Source organism: Drosophila ananassae, chromosome XL, assembly GCF_017639315.1.
Source record: "Drosophila ananassae strain 14024-0371.13 chromosome XL, ASM1763931v2, whole genome shotgun sequence".
In the NCBI taxonomy this organism is placed as follows: Eukaryota; Metazoa; Arthropoda; class Insecta; order Diptera; family Drosophilidae; genus Drosophila; species Drosophila ananassae.
In genome coordinates, this window is record NC_057931.1 from 7,471,762 (window position 1) to 7,489,498 (window position 17,737).

The window sequence follows — 17,737 nt, forward strand, 5'->3', positions numbered from 1 at the left end:
TACGGCCACCTATCGATATATATCGGCAGCCATCTGCGGAATAACTAATGCCTTAAATATTCTACTTTTTGTTAATATTCAGGTATAATTTTACATAAATCTTACTAAATATTAAATTATTTTCAGTAATTTATACGTAAAACTTAATTTTATTTAAATCTTTAAGCCAAATAAACTTTTCTAAAAACTCTAAAATTTTAGTTTAAATTTCGACATGTAATTGCAACTTTGCCTAAAATGTCAAATTGATGAAAAATATTTTTAGGCCTCTTCAAAATTCTCGGTTAAAGCCTCAAAATAATCCAAGAGTATGCTGTGAGCAGTCGTACCGCGTACGAACTATCGATAGGTGGCCAGCAGCCGATAACTAGCCCGAATGCAACCGTGCCGTGTAGGCGGCGTTGTCAAAAACAAAAGCAAGAAGCAAAAAAGAACCTCCAACGAACCTCCAGCTCCATAATCCGATCACCAGAGATAAAATTGAGTCGATCGAGCGCACTGCCCCCCCAGATCCTCGTCCAGAGTTAGCGAAACGGAAACCACATCGTAGCGCCCAAACGGAGTAGGAGCAGGAGACGGAGAAGGAGCAGGAGAGCAGCCGAAGAGAGACCGAGAGAGAGAGAGCAGGATGAAAATCACAGTGACCAGCGATGATAAGGTCTTCTGCCTGGACGTGCCCCAGGATCTTGAACTGGAGAACCTGAAGGTCCTCTGCGCCATGGAGATTGGCGCCGATGTGACCCAACTGGTGGTGCTATTCAACAATCGGGAGCTGACCAACGACAAGCACTCCCTGCAGCAGTGCGGCGTCGGTGACGGTGACTTTATCCTGTTGGAGCGCCGTAGGATAGCCCCGCGGCAAGGTGAGGTCGGGCGCAACAGCCCACAAACAGTGGGGCAGTGAGGCAGTGGCGGGAATGGAGCCATTAACCGCTAAGTGGGTCATTCGGTGCTGGTACGGGCTCCATGCCATTCGCTTGGATTATTTCCAAAGAAGCTTCTCGTAGTCGTGGTGTAATGGCTTTCAATAGAAGGGTCTACCTGTACTAGATGTCCTAGATTATCTTTTTTTTTGTTTTAGTTTTTAATGCGTAGTTTGTTTTAATTTAAGGTGCGCTTTAAAACATAGTCTCCCAATCAGTCTAAACTGTACTAGTTTGGGTTTAAAAAGGATGTTTCTTATGTCCTGTTAGGGATTAGAGAGTTTTGGGACTTTCGAACTCTGATGAAATAGAGAGAACTCTTCTTTGTTCCTTGAACCTCCCTTTCCAGAAGCTCTGTTTCTTTATTTTTTTATGAATTTTTAAGATCTAAGTAGGAGGTATCCTTGAAGAAGGACCTCCCCACCCGCTTCTGCCATGACAGGCGCTTGTCTCTTTTTGAAATTGAACATTTTTGGAAAAATGCGCTGATCTCTGCGGCGCAGTTTGGTGTTAAAAATAAACGCCTTGTTTGATTTTTTGCGATTCCCCGCTGCTATTTTTTGTTATAATTTGTTTTTAGCGATCGTTTTGGGTCAGCGGCGGGAGGAGGAGGGTGAAGGCTTATCGCCAATGCAGCGTGGAGGTGGACATGGACATGTAGCTTCTGCTTCTCTGATTGGCTCTTCTTTGGCGAATACTTTGACCCCAGAGCCCGTGCGTGGTCGGGGCCTTGTCGGGGAATTGGCCAGAGACTATGTACATATGTTATGACATGGTGCTGCTGGTGGTGACTGCATCCGCTGGTCAGGTGTGTGGGCGTTGCAAAAATGTTCATTTTCACAAACACCCGAGGTGCAGAAGTGGTCTACATATAAGGCATGGGGGGGTTAATGGTCCGTCTGAGGCCACAGTTTGAAGAGTACTCTTATAGTATACTGATTCTTCAGCAGAATCCCCCAAAATCTCATAGAATCTTAATGAAAAATCTCTCTTTTTTTTGTAGGTGCCCCCAACCAGCAATCGGCAATCAGCAATCTGGACTTTAGCAGCATCGCCGTGCCCGGAACGAGTGCGGGCGGCACTGTCGGCAGTCCACCGACGAGAAGCGCCCAACCGATGCAGGGCATCCAGTCCGGTGGTCTACCGCCGCAGTTCGAGAACCTCACAGACATCCCCCCGACCGACGAGTTCAACGTGAACTTCGACGATGACCCGGCCACCGTCCGCCAGATGCTACTCTCCAGCCCGGAGACCCTGGCCCTGCTCCGGCAGTACAACAAACGCCTGGCAGAGGCCATCGATTCTGGTGATTTGGAGACATTCGCCCGTGTGCTGCGGGAGCATATAGCGGAGCGGAAGCGCTTCAACGAGCAGAGGATGCGCATGTTGAACGCAGATCCTTTTGACGAGGAGACCCAACGCCTTATTGCCGAGGAGATCAAGCAGAAGAACATCCAGGACAACATGGCAGCCGCCATCGAGTACAATCCGGAGATCTTTGGCACGGTTACAATGCTGTGAGTAGGATTGCCTCATGACTTCCCTCTAAGGACCCTCATGACCTCTAAAGGATCACCCTCTTCTTTTCCAGTTATATCAACTGCAAGGTGAACGGAATGCCGGTCAAGGCCTTCGTGGACTCGGGCGCCCAAACGACAATCATGAGCAAGGACTGCGCCGAACGCTGTCACGTCAACCGACTGATCGACACGCGCTGGAATGGCGTGGCCAAGGGCGTCGGCACCCAGCCCATTCTGGGCCGGATTCACATGGTCCAGCTACAGATCGAGAATGACCATTTGACCTCGAGCTTTACGGTGCTGGGTCAGCAACCGATGGACATGCTCCTCGGCCTGGACATGCTCAAGAGGCATCAGGTGAGGAAGTCATTCTTTATTTCATTTTTGCGTACATCTCCTAGATAGAATCGTAGCTTAAGCGTACGTGTTTAGATCGTATCGGCTTTTGTTTAATTAGAACGCATGCTTCCGCTTCAGTGTCTGATTGACTTGCAAAGGAATTTACTGATCATCGGCACCACAGGCACGACGACGCCCTTCCTGCCGGAGAGCGAACTGCCGGTCAGTGCCCGTCTAACTGGAAACTCGGAGGAGTCTATGGAACAGCAGGCGATTGCCGATGCCATTGAGCAGAGCAAGAGGGAAGGTGGTGGCGGAGGAGGCAGTGGCAGTGGCAGTGGCAGCGGCAGCGGTGGTGGTGCCGGATTCAGTGGAGCAAGTGGCAGTGGCACCACAACAGCTGGAAGTGCAATTACCGCAGGCGGTGGTCCAAATACCATTCAACCTTTTGATCATTTCACCGAACAGGACGTTATCGATCTCATGGAGCTGGGCTTCCAGCGCGGCCAGGTGCTGACGGCCCTCCGAGTCTGTAATGGGAACAAGCAGCAGGCCAGCTCGGTGCTGCTCAGTGGTGGCGGGGGGTTCAGCTGAACCCGGCGTAACCGATGGATGTGGTGGAGGAGGACGATTCGGAGAAGGACCTGGACATGGACATGAGCAATAGAAGTGGAGCTGCGTCACTACCAATCACAAGACCAACAACAACAACAACAACACCAACGAAATACTCCGAGCAATACCAAAAAACAAAAAATACAGAGAGAAAAAAAAAAAGAAATGCTTAAGTGGAAAGTAATTAATTGAAAAAAAATTGAAAAAAACATGTAATATTCGGATCACATTTTATAATTTAGTCCAATTACTTTGTAATCGAGAATGCCACGTGTTTTTTTATATACGGATTATCGCCTGTTACATGATTATTGTACAATAGTTTAAATTAGGATGCATTTCTCTCCACTAGCGGATCAATTTTTTACAAACAAAAAAAAAAAAAAAAAAGAAAAAAGAAAACTAAAAAACAGAAAGATAACAAAATAATACACATAGAAAGGGTTGGTTTTTTTCTAGAAAATATTTAAGTATGAGAATTTAATGTTAAGTCCGAAAAGAAAGTAACCGAATGCAGAATAAATGAAAAAAAAAAGAATATTAAATATATAAATTAAAAAAATTAATAAAAAAGAATGGAAAGTGGAACTGGTGATGGAACCAAGTCGCAGGATCGTATTATGGAACGAAATGGAAAGAAAATACAAACGGAAAGTGGATTATTAACTTCGCCTGACTATAAATATAAATATTATTGATTATATGAAAGAATATATATATATATTACATTTATACACACATTTAAACAATATACATTTGATCTAGTATTAAGTTGAAAATGTCTAAAAAAAATAAATCGGTCGAGAGAGTATATTGTTTTTGGAATTATTTTCGGAAATACGAGACACATAACAAGCAAGTTTTTACCTTTTCAACTTTAATATTTAAAATATGGTATAAATTATAAAGAATAGCGCAACTTTTGGAGATAATTTTTCGTTTCTTTTTATGCCAAAAAAAAATATATATATGTATATAGTTCCATAGTTCTACCGATAAACAGACGAACAGACACACACATCTCGTACACAGTTCATACACACATCGAATTTATGTATGGATTTATTTTTTACAAAAAAGAAATCGTTTCTGCTATTCCGGGTGTGTTTCTTCTTCTTCTACTGACTGCTCCGTTGTTCCTGGCTGCTGTTCTCCAACTGCTGCATCACCACCTAGTCCTCATCCTCATCATCCTCGTCATCGTTCGCAGTGGCGGCGCCGGCCACGCCCGCCGATGACGAATTCTTGTGATTGAATTCCTTTTCGGGATCGAATTGCATGCCTTCTTGATCGGCGCCATCATCCTCGTCATCGTCGCCGGCCACCTGGGCGTTCTCGGCCTCGGCCCGTTCCAGTCGCCGGGCCAGATCAGCCTCGTCGATGGCAGTGACCAGTTTGGGTGCCATTATTACCTTAAACTCGCCCTCGTACCTCACGATCTCGGCCCTAATATTCTCGATGGCCACCTCGAGGGCTTTCAGGCCGTCTGTCTTCTTAGTCGTGGACGTGGTCATGACGTATCTGCAATAAATCAATCATGAATAACATAACTAAACATTATTTAATATTTAATTTGTAAAAAGGAAGAGATTTCTGGTCATAAAGCGGCACATTCTGTCATTTTTTCCAATCCAAAAGCCAGAAATCAAACAACTTACAGTGGCGGTGCTATCAGATTGATGCGGATGGGCAGCTCCTCGGTGCTCAGCTCCAGGCCCTTGGTGAGGGATGCCTTGACGGCGTCGATGCCCTCATAACCATAGCAGGAGCACTCGATATCGGCACGGATTTTCACCGTGGGGGAGACAAGCTTGCGCTTGATGTTACTCAGCAGCACCTCCTTGGTTTCCGCATCCAGATTGCATTCGTCGAAGACCGAGGGATCCGTCACCGACTGCTTGAAGATGTCGTAGGCGACCGTTTTGCTGTTGTACTTCTTTTCAAAGTACCAGGCGGTTTTCTGGTATAGCTCCTCCAGTTTCTCGTTGCCATCATAGCCAAGGATGTCGGCGACATGACGGAGCAGGGAATTGATGGCCTTCGCCTTGGCGAAACGTTCGGTGCACTTTTCCACATCCTCGGGCGAGACACGACGCTTGGACAGATCGATGTAGCCCTTCTCCTTGTCCACACGGATGACGACAACCGGTTCGGTTTTGCCAACACGGATCAGCTTGTTTATGGAACGGATGCGACGTCTCGACAGCTCAGAGAGCAGGATCATGCCCTCGATGTTGTTGTACTCCAGCAGATGGACGTAAGCGCCCATTTCGGCAATGGATAGGACATTAACCATAACGACATCCTCAATTTCGGGATATCGCTCGAAGTAAAAGCGTGACGTTAGTGCCATGGTGGAGTTGGTGAGTGGTATGGACACAGTTGATCAAAAATGCACTGGGTGATCCCGAAAAAAACGTGTACAATTTCTGCCAAATGGGCGTAAGAAGAAGAGAGCGGTCGCCGCTGGGCAGTGCTGTAAAGTGGCACGCCGGTTGTCTGTTGGGAGCGGCGAATTCGAACGGATCTGTGTTTCCCAACACTAACTTATTTTCAATTCTTTCCAAGAAATTCAACAATTTTACCATTACACCAAAATAGTATCTTTTGTGTTAATATTAAACTGCTGATATCCAGTCAAGAAACAATGATGTTTTGTCAATTTCATGCTAGTTTGCATTTCGACAGTGCTATCGATAGTGCTGTAAAGTGGAAGGTGCTGCGAATTGGCCAGTGCTGTTTGGTCCTACAGAAATTGCGGCAACTATAAAATTGTACTGTAATTGAATGATATTTTGTAATAATGGTTTACCTGAAATAATTTAACAATCATAAACAGAGTTACGATCAGCTTTCGTTGTTTTTGTAGCATTAACATTGTGTTGTATGCGGAAAATCATCGGCTCGTTCGGATGGTTTGGCATTTCGGTGTGGACACACTGGTTGGCCGCGGCGAAAACCGTCGGCCAGTCAGTCTGCGGATTGCAGCGAATTCGCTCATTTGAAAAAAAAAACATGGCTGGAAGAGGTGGTTATGAACACGCTAGGTAAATATTATCAATTATTTTCGGTAATTGCCGCCGTCCGATCGTCGCCGGAGCTGGAGGATGGCAGTGAAAGTGGTAGCGGTGGGGCGGGAGTGTTTATGCAAGTGCAATTCCCCTCGTTATCCCAAATCGGAAATAATGCACGCGGTTTGGGGTTTGGGCAAAAAGGCAACACCATCCCACAAACACACAAGCACACACACACACACACACACACACATACGCGCACACTCGCCCCGACAAAAACACACACACTAACGCATAGGCGTGTGTACGTGTCGCGGTCGTTGGTCGCCGCCTTTCTGTGTGTGTGTGTGTGTGTTTGGCTGTTTGTGTCTGTTAGTGTGTGTGTGTGTGAGTGTAGTGTAGTGTGTGTGTGCTGGTGTGCGTGTTTTTTCCACATTCTTTTTCCTTTCCACCGTGTTTTATTTTTTTTTTTTCTGCTTCCGAAAATTTGCTTCAGCCAACGCCTGCGTCGCAGCCGGCCAATGCGCCGCTGGCGCCGGCAGAGGAGCCGCGCCTCCAACCGCCACCCTCATCCCTCACCCTCCCCCCATCCTTATCCCCATCCCCCACCCTCCTCCGGCGCCAAATATTAACCCAACAATGATGCAGTTTTTTGTCCAAAAGCGCGCGCTTTTCCCCCAAACGCCTTCATACACCTGTCCAGTTACCGGTTGTTGTTGTTGTTTCTACTCTTGTTGTTGTTGTTGCCGCAGACACCACCACTGCCACTTGCCACTTGCAACGCGCCGCACATGTTCGCCTCCAACACGGTTCCTGGGAACCAAAACCACCGGCTACCAGGAACCACAACTAAAAATAAACAAAAAAAACTAGCCGCCGGAGAGGTGGCCGGGTGGAGGCGTGAAAAAATACACAAATATTCCACCCTTTTCGTACTAAAGGGGGTTACCTGATTTGAAGACTCCCAATGACAGCTGGCAGTGAAGGACATGCCACGACACGAATCTCGAGATCAATGAAAAGTATCGATAGGTCTCAGATAGATGCCAGTTTTGTGGCAACAATGGCTCTTGCAAGCCGGAATTAATAAGTAATAGTGCTTATTGTTTGTCAACAGAGATGATCCACCAATGACTCCTTTGTTGATAAACAAAGTTGCCCAGAAAGTGGGCTATGCGAGTCATTCAAGATGTGGGTTACTGCCCATTTCTGTCCAGCTCTGCAGATCGGCTCGAATGACCAAACCACAACAGTCCTCGGAGTGTAAATAATCGGGAATAAACAGAACCCTTCCACGGAGGGCTGGTATGGGCTCTGGATTGTGATAATCTCTGTCTAAAATAGTCATTTAATGGTCTTGATCCCTTTAAAGAAACAGTTACTTTAGGTCAAGATCCCCCCCAGAAATACTTATCCATTTGCCATCTCACTCTTATGTTCCAGGAGCGGATTCGGTGGTGAGCGGCACATGAAGCAGCTGCCCACGGAACCGCCCTTCATCGCATTCGTCGGCAACCTGCCGCAGGGCCTGGTGCAAGGCGATGTCATCAAAATATTCCAGGACTTTGAGGTGAAGAATGTGCGGCTGGTGAAGGATCGGGAAACGGATCAGTTCAAGGGCTTCTGTTACGTGGAGTTCGAGACGCTGGACAATCTGGAGCGGGCGCTGGAGTGCGATGGCCGGATCAAGTTGGATGATCTCTCGGCACCGCTTCGCATCGATATAGCCGATCGTCGGAAAAATGATCGGTAAGGTCTATACTTTCTATTTTTTATTTAAAAATAATTTTATTTTTTTTTGTAGCCCTGGTGGCGGCATTGGCGGCGGTAATGGCGGCGGTATGGGTCGCGATGGCGGCCGAGATGGATTCCAGAAACGCGGACCGCCTCGCCAGGGCGGAGCAACGCAGTCTTATAGCCGTAGCGGGCCTGGAGGCGGCGGCGGCGGCGGCAGCAGCGGGGGCGGTCGCGAAGGCGGCGGCGGTTCGGGTAATCGCGGCGATAGTAGAGGTTCGTACAATGATAGTTATGGTGGTCACAATGATAGAAGTCGCGGCGGCGGCGGCGGCAGCGGCGGCCCAGGCACTGGCGGCGGTGGCATGAATAGAGGATACAATGGTAAAGCATTTTTATCTGCCGTCCAACCAACCAAATCGAAAATCAAACAAATCAAAAATTAAAATTTGAAAAAAAAAACAAAAAAAAATCAACTAAAAAACAACAACACGTAGCTGCATCCCTCCGTAGAGCTGCCAGAAAGTAGTTGATTCCGTATCCGTATATCCTGATACGAGCGTTCATCATTCCTCTATATCCTTGAGCTTTCTGTTCTGTTCTGTTCTCTTCCATATCCTTCTAATATCCTTTTTTTTCGGGCTGTTTCTTGAGTTGGTTTTGCTTTCCTTTATCCAGATTTTCAAAGAAATATTACTTTTCTGTGCATTATTTTGATTATATTTTATTCCTTTATGAGAAAGGATTCTTTTTTTGCTTATAATTGTGCTTCAATGACCTCCTAGCCTCCTAGCCTCCTTGCCTCCTGGCCTCCTGGCCTCCTTGCCTCCTTGCCTCCTTGCCTCATTGCCTCCTTGCCTGAGTTGTTTCAGTTTCCGTAGCACACTTCTCTCTCCACCACCCAGACAGACTTTGAACGACTCTCTCTATCTCTCCTCCTATCTCTCCACCACCCGCACGCTTTGTATCTTTGATTCTGCATTTAGTCAGCATGCAGAGATGACGGGAATGACCACATAGAGCCATCCATTCTAATCCCATTATCGTTGCAGATCGGCCGGCGAATCGAGGTCGGTATGGAAACTTCAACAACGACGATCGGTTCGAACGGAACCAGGATCGCGGCGATCGCGGCCAGCGGGAGGGCAGCTATGGCAATCAGTCGCGCGACGGTGATCGCTACAACAACTTCAGCCGGCATCGCGACCGTGAGCGCACCCACTACAATCCCAACCAGCAGAGCGAACGTCCCAGCGGTGGTATCGGCGGCGGTGGTGCCGGCGGCATCGGCGGTGGTGGTGGTGGCGGAGCCGGTGGTGGTGGTTCCTCCATGGGTGCCATTGGTAAGTTTCCATTGCCACAGTATGGAATATATTTTTTTTTAAATTTATATTTTTGTTTTTAGATGACACGGAACGGCCGCGCCTGCAGCTGAAGCCGAGAACCATTGCTGCGCCCATCAATGCGGTGGCCGAGACGAAGCAGTCGGCCTCCATTTTCGGGAACGCCAAGCCCCGCGAGGAGAAGTTGAAGGAGCTGCAGCAGAACGTCAATCACAATGGCGATAACTAGGTAGTGGAAGGAGGAGTCCGCAATATTAATATGCCTGATATGATATTTTGGTCTTTGGAGTTAGAAAGAGTGAGGAGAGTTAAAAGAGAAAGAGAAAGAGAAAGAGAAGGAGAAGTAGAGGAGCAGAGGATGAAGGATAAACAGATGGAAGCATCAGGAGCATGCATATATAAACACATACATTAATTAATAACACTACGCTACATACATATTATATACGACAGAGACATGTAATACAAGAAACAAGAACAACAGGCTGGCCTGCGCTGCGCCTCAGTGTCTTCTCAGTGTCCAGTGTCCAGTGTCCAGTCAGCAGCGAGTCAAGTAAAGTAATATAATACCACTTAACAGAAGCAGCAGCCAAGCAACCAAGCAACCAAGCAACCATGCAACCAAGCAACATGCAACATGCAACAAAACCCCTTTCTTATTCTATGCAGCAACAACATCGACAACATGGAAAAGTCTATAAATGTTAGTCTCTAAGCATCGATAAACCTTTAGTCTCTTGAACATGGCCCAAGTATATATGACTATATATATATATATGCATATATATTTATATCGGAAATGCATTAATATCTTATATGCATGTAGAGGAGATGCCTATGTACTGAGAACCGTGAGCATAGCAGCTCTATTGCACGCTGCTATTTGTTAATTAAGTAATTGCATATATAAACAAAAACAAAAACAAAAAACAAAAAGTTTTACCATTAAGGCATACATAGTAAACAAAGAAAACAAGTAAAAAAAAAAAAATCTAGAAAACAAAACAAAAAAAAAAAACTACAAAAAAAGAAAAACTCGAAAAACAAAGCAAAAATCGAAAACTTAAAAAAACCCTTTTTTGACAAAACGTTCAGCGTAGCAGGCAGGCAATTTATACAGTTTATTATATATACTTATATATATATTTATATATATATAAACATATATATATGTAGATGAAGAATCCAATAACGAAACTATTACACTGAAAGAAACAGAAACAGAAACAGAAACAAACAACAACAAAGGCAAGCAAAACACCAACTACGTACGTAAAATAGAGAGAGTCAAGTAAAGCCAATGGAGAAGTCGAAAAAAATCGTTGAATTAATGATTATATAATGAGAGAGAGAGAGAGAGGAAGCAGCAGCAGCAGCAGTAATTACAATAATTCATCAAGAAGCCACTTTATATATATATATATATCCGACTATATAGAGATATATAGGGAGATCCAAGTCCAAGTCGCAAAATCCAACCTTAATTTTCAAACTATTCCGCTATCCTTTTTAAATATTTTGTTACTATATCCTATATATATCCTTCGAGAAAACGCCAGCCAGCACCAAAGCACCCGTCAACCAATCCTATACACTGCACCGAAATCTGAATTCTTTTGTAGATAACCACAAAAACAAAAACAAAAAAAAAAAACAAAACCCCAACAAACCTTTGTATAAGACGCTAAAAGTTATGGACAAAAAAATAATAACAAAACAAATATAAAAAAGAAAAAAAACAAAAAAAAATACACATAAAAAAAAATGTATAAATTATAATTGTTGTTGTTTCGTTTGTTTCGATTTTTCTTTGCATCCCACACAGAATTGTACGTAGGCGAGAATCGCTTTTCTTTCCTTTTCCTTAAAGAATAATAGTAATTTTTATTTTTTTTTTATTACCATTTTATTTCCTCAACGATGATGATTTTTTATGATTTAATTTTATTTTTTTTTTGTATCTTGATAGAATGCTTGAGAGAATACGCGAGAAACTTGTAAATTAATTTTGAAAATAAAGCGAAAAAACCTTTACTGAGTTTTCTGTTTGGCGTTTTCCTAAAAACATATACATATATATATTTTTTCTCATTCGACCGGAAGTGCACATTGTACATACAAAAAAAAAAAAAAAAAAAAAACAAAATGTCCGCCAAACACCGGAAATGATCCCCGGTATGGCTGCCTTTTAACTCTATTTTCCTTAACCTTAAAATATCCCAATGATTTTGTTACTAATTTTCTCCCACTGTATCCCCCACGACTTGACCGACAGAAGCCTACAAAAAATCAGTTAACGCAAGAATAAAAAAATAGAACAGTAACAGTAACAGTAACAGTAACGAGTAACAATTACTTTTAAACAAATATATATATAAATATATATATTTATATATATAGAAATAAAGCTAAAGATAAACCTAACAATTAATTTTTAGCACTAATATCGTAAGCAGTCAAAGATTTACACTAAAACGACAAAAAATGGACAAAAAAAAAGAAATAAACAAAAACCATATATTTGTAACTCCTCAAAAGGTAAAAAAAAATAAAATTATAAAAATATATATATATATATTATATGATCGAGTTGTAACTTACTTAAATGCTGCTCTAAAAAAACTAATTAAGAACTTTGATATGCATTTTAAAACGCCCATAAAGACAAAGAAGATGAAGAATTGTTTAAATTACGATTAAAATATAAACGGAGAATTTATACAAAGCAAGAGTTAGGCATTAAAGAACTTACATCATAAACAAACAAATAAAAAATCTATATATACACAAGTAAATAAATAAATAAATATACGCCTATGATTAATGACGAAACTGATCGAGTAAGCCAAGAATAAATAGCAATTCTACTCTTAGCAACCGCAATAAATTCGCAAAAAAAATGCAAAAATTACAAAAAAAAACAAAACAAATAAGATAAAGAATAAAAAAACTAACCAAAATTAGCAAACAATCGTAAAACAATTTTTTTACCAATTACCAATAATAAACAAGGAACAACAAACACCAGCAAACGCAAATAAAAACTCAAAGAAAAAAAATGCTAAAAAGCTAAACTTCATGTAACTTACATAACAACAAATTAATATTAATAAATCAAAGTCAAATCAACAGACAACAAAACAACAAAAAACAAACAAACAAACAATGTTTAATTAAGTAAACGACGAACGAACGATAAACAAATTCAGAATCCATACAACCAACACAGACACAACATTATAACGAATATATATACATTGCATATAAAAATATATATATTTTTTGTTGTTTGAACATTTTGTACGATACGTATATATACATATATATACACATAACTAAATAAATAAATAAATAAAAGAAATTATAATACAAAACTATAGTTCACTTTCTTCGAGGTTCTTTATCGACTGTTCCAAGTAGAGTTTCGAAAAGTTTTTCAAAAAGTGTTTAAGGTTTTCAATTTTGTTCACTTTTTTTTTTGTACTTAATAGTTTATATTTTCAACAACCTATCTCTGTGGAGTTTTAGCCATTTTTTTAAACACTATTTCTAATTTTTACTTAGTTTCAAGTATAAGTTGAAAAAATATATGTTGAAATCAAAATTTTTCAAATTCTGGTATTTTTAGAGCGTTTTTGAATTGAAAAATGGGTACTTAAAGTTTCAATATCGGAAAGATACCATCTGGATCTAGATCTCCCAAGTATTAACCGATTATTACACATTTTTTCAAAACGAATTTAATATTTATTATAATTATAATTAATATTTCCATATATTCTCATAATATAACTTTTTATTCCCTTTTTTTAAGAAATATCTTAACTGCATGCAACTTATGGAAAAACGGAATACCTTTTAGGAATCAGCGTTCCTATCCCCTTGGATCTATATCAAAAGTTAGCAAAAATCTACAAGAAAAAATTTGAACCCATTTTTGGCCCAAATCATGAGGGGAAAACCCCTTGGAAAACCCTTGGAAAAGTTCGATTAGCGCTTTTCTCGCAGTTTTTGGCGAATATCTTCACTATTTCGTATCCGATTTAAAAACGGCGTACCATTTCTGAATCAGGGAACTAATCCCCGCAAATCTGCATTAAAATATCCCCAAAATTCTCAAAATTCAATTTTGGCCCAAATCACGATGGTACCCCTTGGAAAACCCTTGGAAAAGTGCGATCCGTCCTTTTCTTGCAGTTTTTGGGGGATATCTCATCTATTTCGCATCCGATTGAAAAACGGCGTACCATTTGTGAATCAGGGAACTAATCCCCGTAAATCTGCATTAAAAGATCCTTAAAATTCTCAAAATTCAATTTTGGCCCAAATTTTGGCTCAAATCCAAGGGGTACCCCTTAGAAAACCCTTGGAAAAGTGCGATTAGCGGTTTTCTCGCAGTTTTTGGCAAAAATCTTCACTATTTCGTATCCGATCCAAAAACGGCGTACCATTTGTGAATCAGGGAACTAACCCCCGTAAATCTGCATTTAAGGATCCTTAAAATTCTCAAAATTCAATTTTGGCCCCATTTTTGGCATAAATCATGATGGTTCCCCTTGGGAAAATTTCAAAAAATGAGTCAAAAATTTTAGTGCCAGGTTTTGATTGAAAATGATTCTACTGCAAGTTCTAAGATCGGGAAGGTGTAACATTTCAGGATCTGCCAAGTATTAGCCGAGTTATACAAATTTTACCATCATAAAATTACAAAAATTGGATTGGAAATCTTAATTATTTTATTATCTTATTTAATCTTATTTAAATAAATCTAAATATCCAAATATTGCATAATTAGTTAAATTGAGTAAATTTTTAGTAGAAGATTGAAAGGAATTAGAGGTTAGTGACCTTAAGGAAGATAAAGGCACCGGAAGGAGGCGCCATTGTTTCCGTTCCCCGTTACTGGGCAGCACTGTCACTGCATAGCTGCTTGGCAGCACTGTTTGCTATGGCGCGGTCTTTTCAAAATCCATTCGGCAACCATTTCTAATGGCACTTAATGTTCCAGTTTGTGTGTGTGTCTGTATGAGTGTGTGTGTGTGGGCATGCAAATTTTTGGTTTTTGGCCAGAACGAGGGGCAATAAAATAAATTTAGTGTGTCAACGTCGAAGTTGGTCATTGCGTAGTATGTACAAGAAATTTGGAGCATTGGCCGGACAAATACATATATATATATATATATATATATATATGTATATATGTATATGTATATGTAAGGATTTGTTTATGTGTATGGGTGTGTGTAGTCCCAAATATTAAACACACACACACTGTGACACGCAGGCCACTTGGCAACTCTCTGATGTCATCAGTTTGCTGCGATGCAGGCTGCCAATTACGACACACACACGCAAATAAAATGTATAAAAATAAAAGAAAATAAAAACTATATATTATATAGTATATAGGATAGAGGGGAGGGTAGATGTGTGTGTGTTGCACGTGCTGGTGGAGGGAAGAAGATGATAAAAATAAGTAATGCCCGCTAGTGTGCGTGGTCAACTAACGGTTCACGCTCAGAACGCATTACCCACCGTCGCGTTAGACCCACCGAATGACCCACCAACCCATCCGCCATCCGCCATCCACCATCCACCATCATTCCATCAAACCGACAACCGTCCACCTTTATCCATTATCCTGCCCCACCGACGACCTCGTTAGCCCGCCTCTGACAATGTCTTTTCGGTTATAAATACATTCTTCAAAGGTGGCAAATGACATAACCTGCACCACCACCGCACCACCACCGCACCACCACACCACTACAATACACCTCGTCCTCGTCAGGATAATGCTTTAAAGAACGACCAGGTAAAGTTAACCACCAGGACATATTTCATCCAAACTTCATTAGCCAGCCATAAAATTTGAGGACTCATTGTTGTTCGATTATTAATAGGAACGAGGCGGGAGGGAGGATAATGGATAATAGTAATTATATTTTGGGAGGGTCTATTAATGGAATGCCTTCTTCACTTCTTCCCCTCGTTAATTATTATTGGCATTCAAAGGATGTTTGATCCTTGGGTTTCAGTTCATATTAGATCATCGAATATCAAAATAGATATTTCTTTTAATTTTTAATATATTATATTTAATAAATAGCTAATATCCTTTTGTTTTAAAGCTAAACAGCTGATCTTGACCAAGTGTGACCATATCTTTCTTACCAAACTCCAATTTAAAGCCATATTAAAAAATTTCTTATTTTAAAATCAACTTTAAGTTTTTTTTATTATAATTTAGATACAAATAAATTATTTATATTTTTTTAGAGTCCTTTAGTCCTTTAGATCTTGGTCAAGTGTGACCATTTCTTTGCCAAAAAACTCAATTTTAAAGCCTTTAGAACAAAGTGTCTCCATTAAACTCCACTTTTCCTGAAACTACCATCGATCTACTCTATAGATTGTGCAGACTTTTGTGCCTAAAACAAAAGAAGGCCTCCTTTAAAGGACCTCCAGCTGTTTGGCCATTGATTGAATTGGTTCGTTGTTTTCTGGTTGTGATTACCCCCCTTCCGGTATCCGGATGACGGACCCCGGATTGCCCCTGGTACCCCTTGATACCACTCCAGTACCACTACAACACCCACTACCGATTTTGCACCCCTTGAATAAATCTCTCTGGTGGCCTGGCCCATTGAGGCACTGTACGGTGGCGTTGTACGATTCGCAGTGACTGTGTGCCACACACTTAGCAGCGATTCAGTGACTTTCGAGATTTCATTAGCCTCGCTTGGGATATGGGATATGGGATATAGGATATGGAATGTGGGATATGTGTGTGGCAGGGATATATGTGGGTAAGGTGTAGTAGTGGTCGCGGGGAGGTGGGTGGTGCAACACTTCACCCCCGCCCTTTCACCTACCGCCCTTTGCAGCATAATATGCGATTCCATTGACCGCTCTCGGTCTGCTGCTGCGCATTGCAGTTAACCCCGAAAGAACAATGCAGCAAGTGCACTGAAAAAAATTCACTTTAAGGTTTTTTTTAATCTCAGAACTCTAATTTCTTAGTTAATAATTTTTGTAAAGTTGTTCAAGGGCCGGGAATACATTTTTTTAAAGTAATTCTCCAAAGAGAACAATATTTTTTCGACCTTAATGGCCTTTTATACAAATAATGCGTTAATAAATATAAATATTAATGTAGTTTAATAATAATATTGTTTTATATTTAGTTTTTTAATAGTTTATTATATAAAAAATCTAATATATTTAAGCCAATTTGTCAAAAATAATTTTTAGAAAAGAGTTTTGAAACAATGAAATGTTTATACTTTCATTTTAATTTTAAATGAAAGGTATTCCAATATAAAACAATTTAACTTAAAAATATATTATTTTAGATTATTTAATAAGTAATAAATAGTATTTTTAATAGATAGATATAAATAAAAAAACAGTTAGAAAAGAAACTCATACTCATTCCAAAATCTCCTTCATATAATACAGAAACTGCCTGAAAAGCTCCCTGCCCCTTTTAATAGTTTTCTCTTATTATCTCAACTTTTAACTGCCAAAAACTATAAACTATTTAAATTCAAAATTAAAATATTTTTTACTTTATCTTAAATATTTAAAATAAATTCTTTCCTGTGCTCGTGTCGTGCTCCATTTTCGAGCCTTGCCAAGAACTTTGAAAACGGAGTTGCAGCAGTTGCCTGCCGATGAGGCAATTTCGCTCCCAGCTGGGAATGGGCCATTTTAGCCCATTTTGGCCCATTGGCAGTGCAGCTGCACTGCCTTAACCAGGCTAAAAAAAAACTCAAAAAAACACAAAAAAAGAACGAGGCAACGAGGCAGTAAGAGGCCGCAAGTCAAAAGCAAAGCATTTGGTTTTCGTTTCGTGGCATTTGGATGATTTCTGCCTATTTCCTGGCCAAATACACACCCCCCCTCCTTCTGGGCCTCAGTTGTGCCCCACCTGCCACATCTGCCACTCCCCCGTCAGCCCACTAACCGAGCCACTAATCGCGTGTTTGGCGCACATTTTAACGCTCCACCGTTGTCGGTTGCAAGAGGCAGTTGCGCCGTTTTGGGGCACTTTGGGCACAAACACAAATTCCATTTTGATTTTTCTATACAATTTTTAGTTGAATACAAATTTCTTAAATAATTTTATTACATTTTAAAGGCAATAATTCAAATATTATAAAATTAAATAGAAATAAACAATTAAAAGTGTTTGAAATAAAAAGCTAGGAATACCATCTTTATTAACTTTATTTAAGTTATAATTT

At 41.0% G+C, this 17,737-nt stretch overlaps 3 protein-coding genes across 5 annotated transcripts; 2 read left to right on the forward strand and 1 right to left on the reverse strand.

The window, feature by feature from the left end:
- The first annotated feature begins 235 nt into the window (after window positions 1–235).
- LOC26514509 (protein DDI1 homolog 2) lies at window positions 236–4,208 on the forward strand. Its single transcript, XM_014904550.3, has 4 exons — window positions 236–863; window positions 1,927–2,440; window positions 2,515–2,800; window positions 2,921–4,208. Exons 1-4 carry the CDS (start codon window positions 629–631, stop codon window positions 3,374–3,376), a joined length of 1,491 nt encoding a protein of 496 aa, XP_014760036.1. The 5' UTR covers window positions 236–628; the 3' UTR covers window positions 3,377–4,208.
- A 214-nt stretch (window positions 4,209–4,422) lies between these two features.
- LOC6502134 (eukaryotic translation initiation factor 2 subunit 1) lies at window positions 4,423–5,879 on the reverse strand. The gene is made up of 2 exons (XM_001966108.4): window positions 5,056–5,879; window positions 4,423–4,918 (listed from the first exon to the last, which is right to left on the reverse strand). The coding sequence occupies exons 1-2, from the start codon at window positions 5,748–5,750 to the stop codon at window positions 4,570–4,572; spliced, it is 1,044 nt and encodes a 347-aa protein (XP_001966144.1). The 5' UTR covers window positions 5,751–5,879; the 3' UTR covers window positions 4,423–4,569.
- Window positions 5,880–6,299: 420 nt separating this feature from the next.
- LOC6502274 (eukaryotic translation initiation factor 4H) lies at window positions 6,300–11,527 on the forward strand. Of its 3 annotated transcripts, none has more exons than XM_001966109.4 (5): window positions 6,300–6,444; window positions 7,855–8,160; window positions 8,216–8,529; window positions 9,198–9,488; window positions 9,551–11,527. In XM_001966109.4, the coding sequence occupies exons 1-5, from the start codon at window positions 6,413–6,415 to the stop codon at window positions 9,715–9,717; spliced, it is 1,110 nt and encodes a 369-aa protein (XP_001966145.3). In that variant the 5' UTR covers window positions 6,300–6,412; the 3' UTR covers window positions 9,718–11,527. The 3 variants fall into 3 exon arrangements, with proteins under 3 accessions (XP_001966145.3, XP_044573014.1, XP_044573015.1); XM_044717079.1 differs by having other exon boundaries at window positions 8,216–8,421; XM_044717080.1 differs by having other exon boundaries at window positions 8,216–8,400.
- The last annotated feature ends 6,210 nt before the right edge of the window (window positions 11,528–17,737 follow it).

Excerpts from the sequence above, each read along its gene's own strand:
- LOC26514509 (XM_014904550.3), top strand. The coding sequence starts at position 629 with ATGAAAATCACAGTGACCAGCGATGATAAGGTCTTCTGCCTGGACGTG. Across the intron at positions 864-1,926 it reads TAGGATAGCCCCGCGGCAAG|GTGCCCCCAACCAGCAATCG; the intron begins GTGAGGTCGGGC and ends TTTTTTTTGTAG. Across the intron at positions 2,801-2,920 it reads ACATGCTCAAGAGGCATCAG|TGTCTGATTGACTTGCAAAG; the intron begins GTGAGGAAGTCA and ends CTTCCGCTTCAG.
- LOC6502134 (XM_001966108.4), bottom strand. The coding sequence starts at position 5,750 with ATGGCACTAACGTCACGCTTTTACTTCGAGCGATATCCCGAAATTGAG. Across the intron at positions 4,919-5,055 it reads AATCTGATAGCACCGCCACT|ATACGTCATGACCACGTCCA; the intron begins GTAAGTTGTTTG and ends GATTTATTGCAG.
- LOC6502274 (XM_001966109.4), top strand. The coding sequence starts at position 6,413 with ATGGCTGGAAGAGGTGGTTATGAACACGCTAG. Across the intron at positions 8,161-8,215 it reads GATCGTCGGAAAAATGATCG|CCCTGGTGGCGGCATTGGCG; the intron begins GTAAGGTCTATA and ends TTTTTTTTGTAG. Across the intron at positions 9,489-9,550 it reads TTCCTCCATGGGTGCCATTG|ATGACACGGAACGGCCGCGC; the intron begins GTAAGTTTCCAT and ends TTTTGTTTTTAG.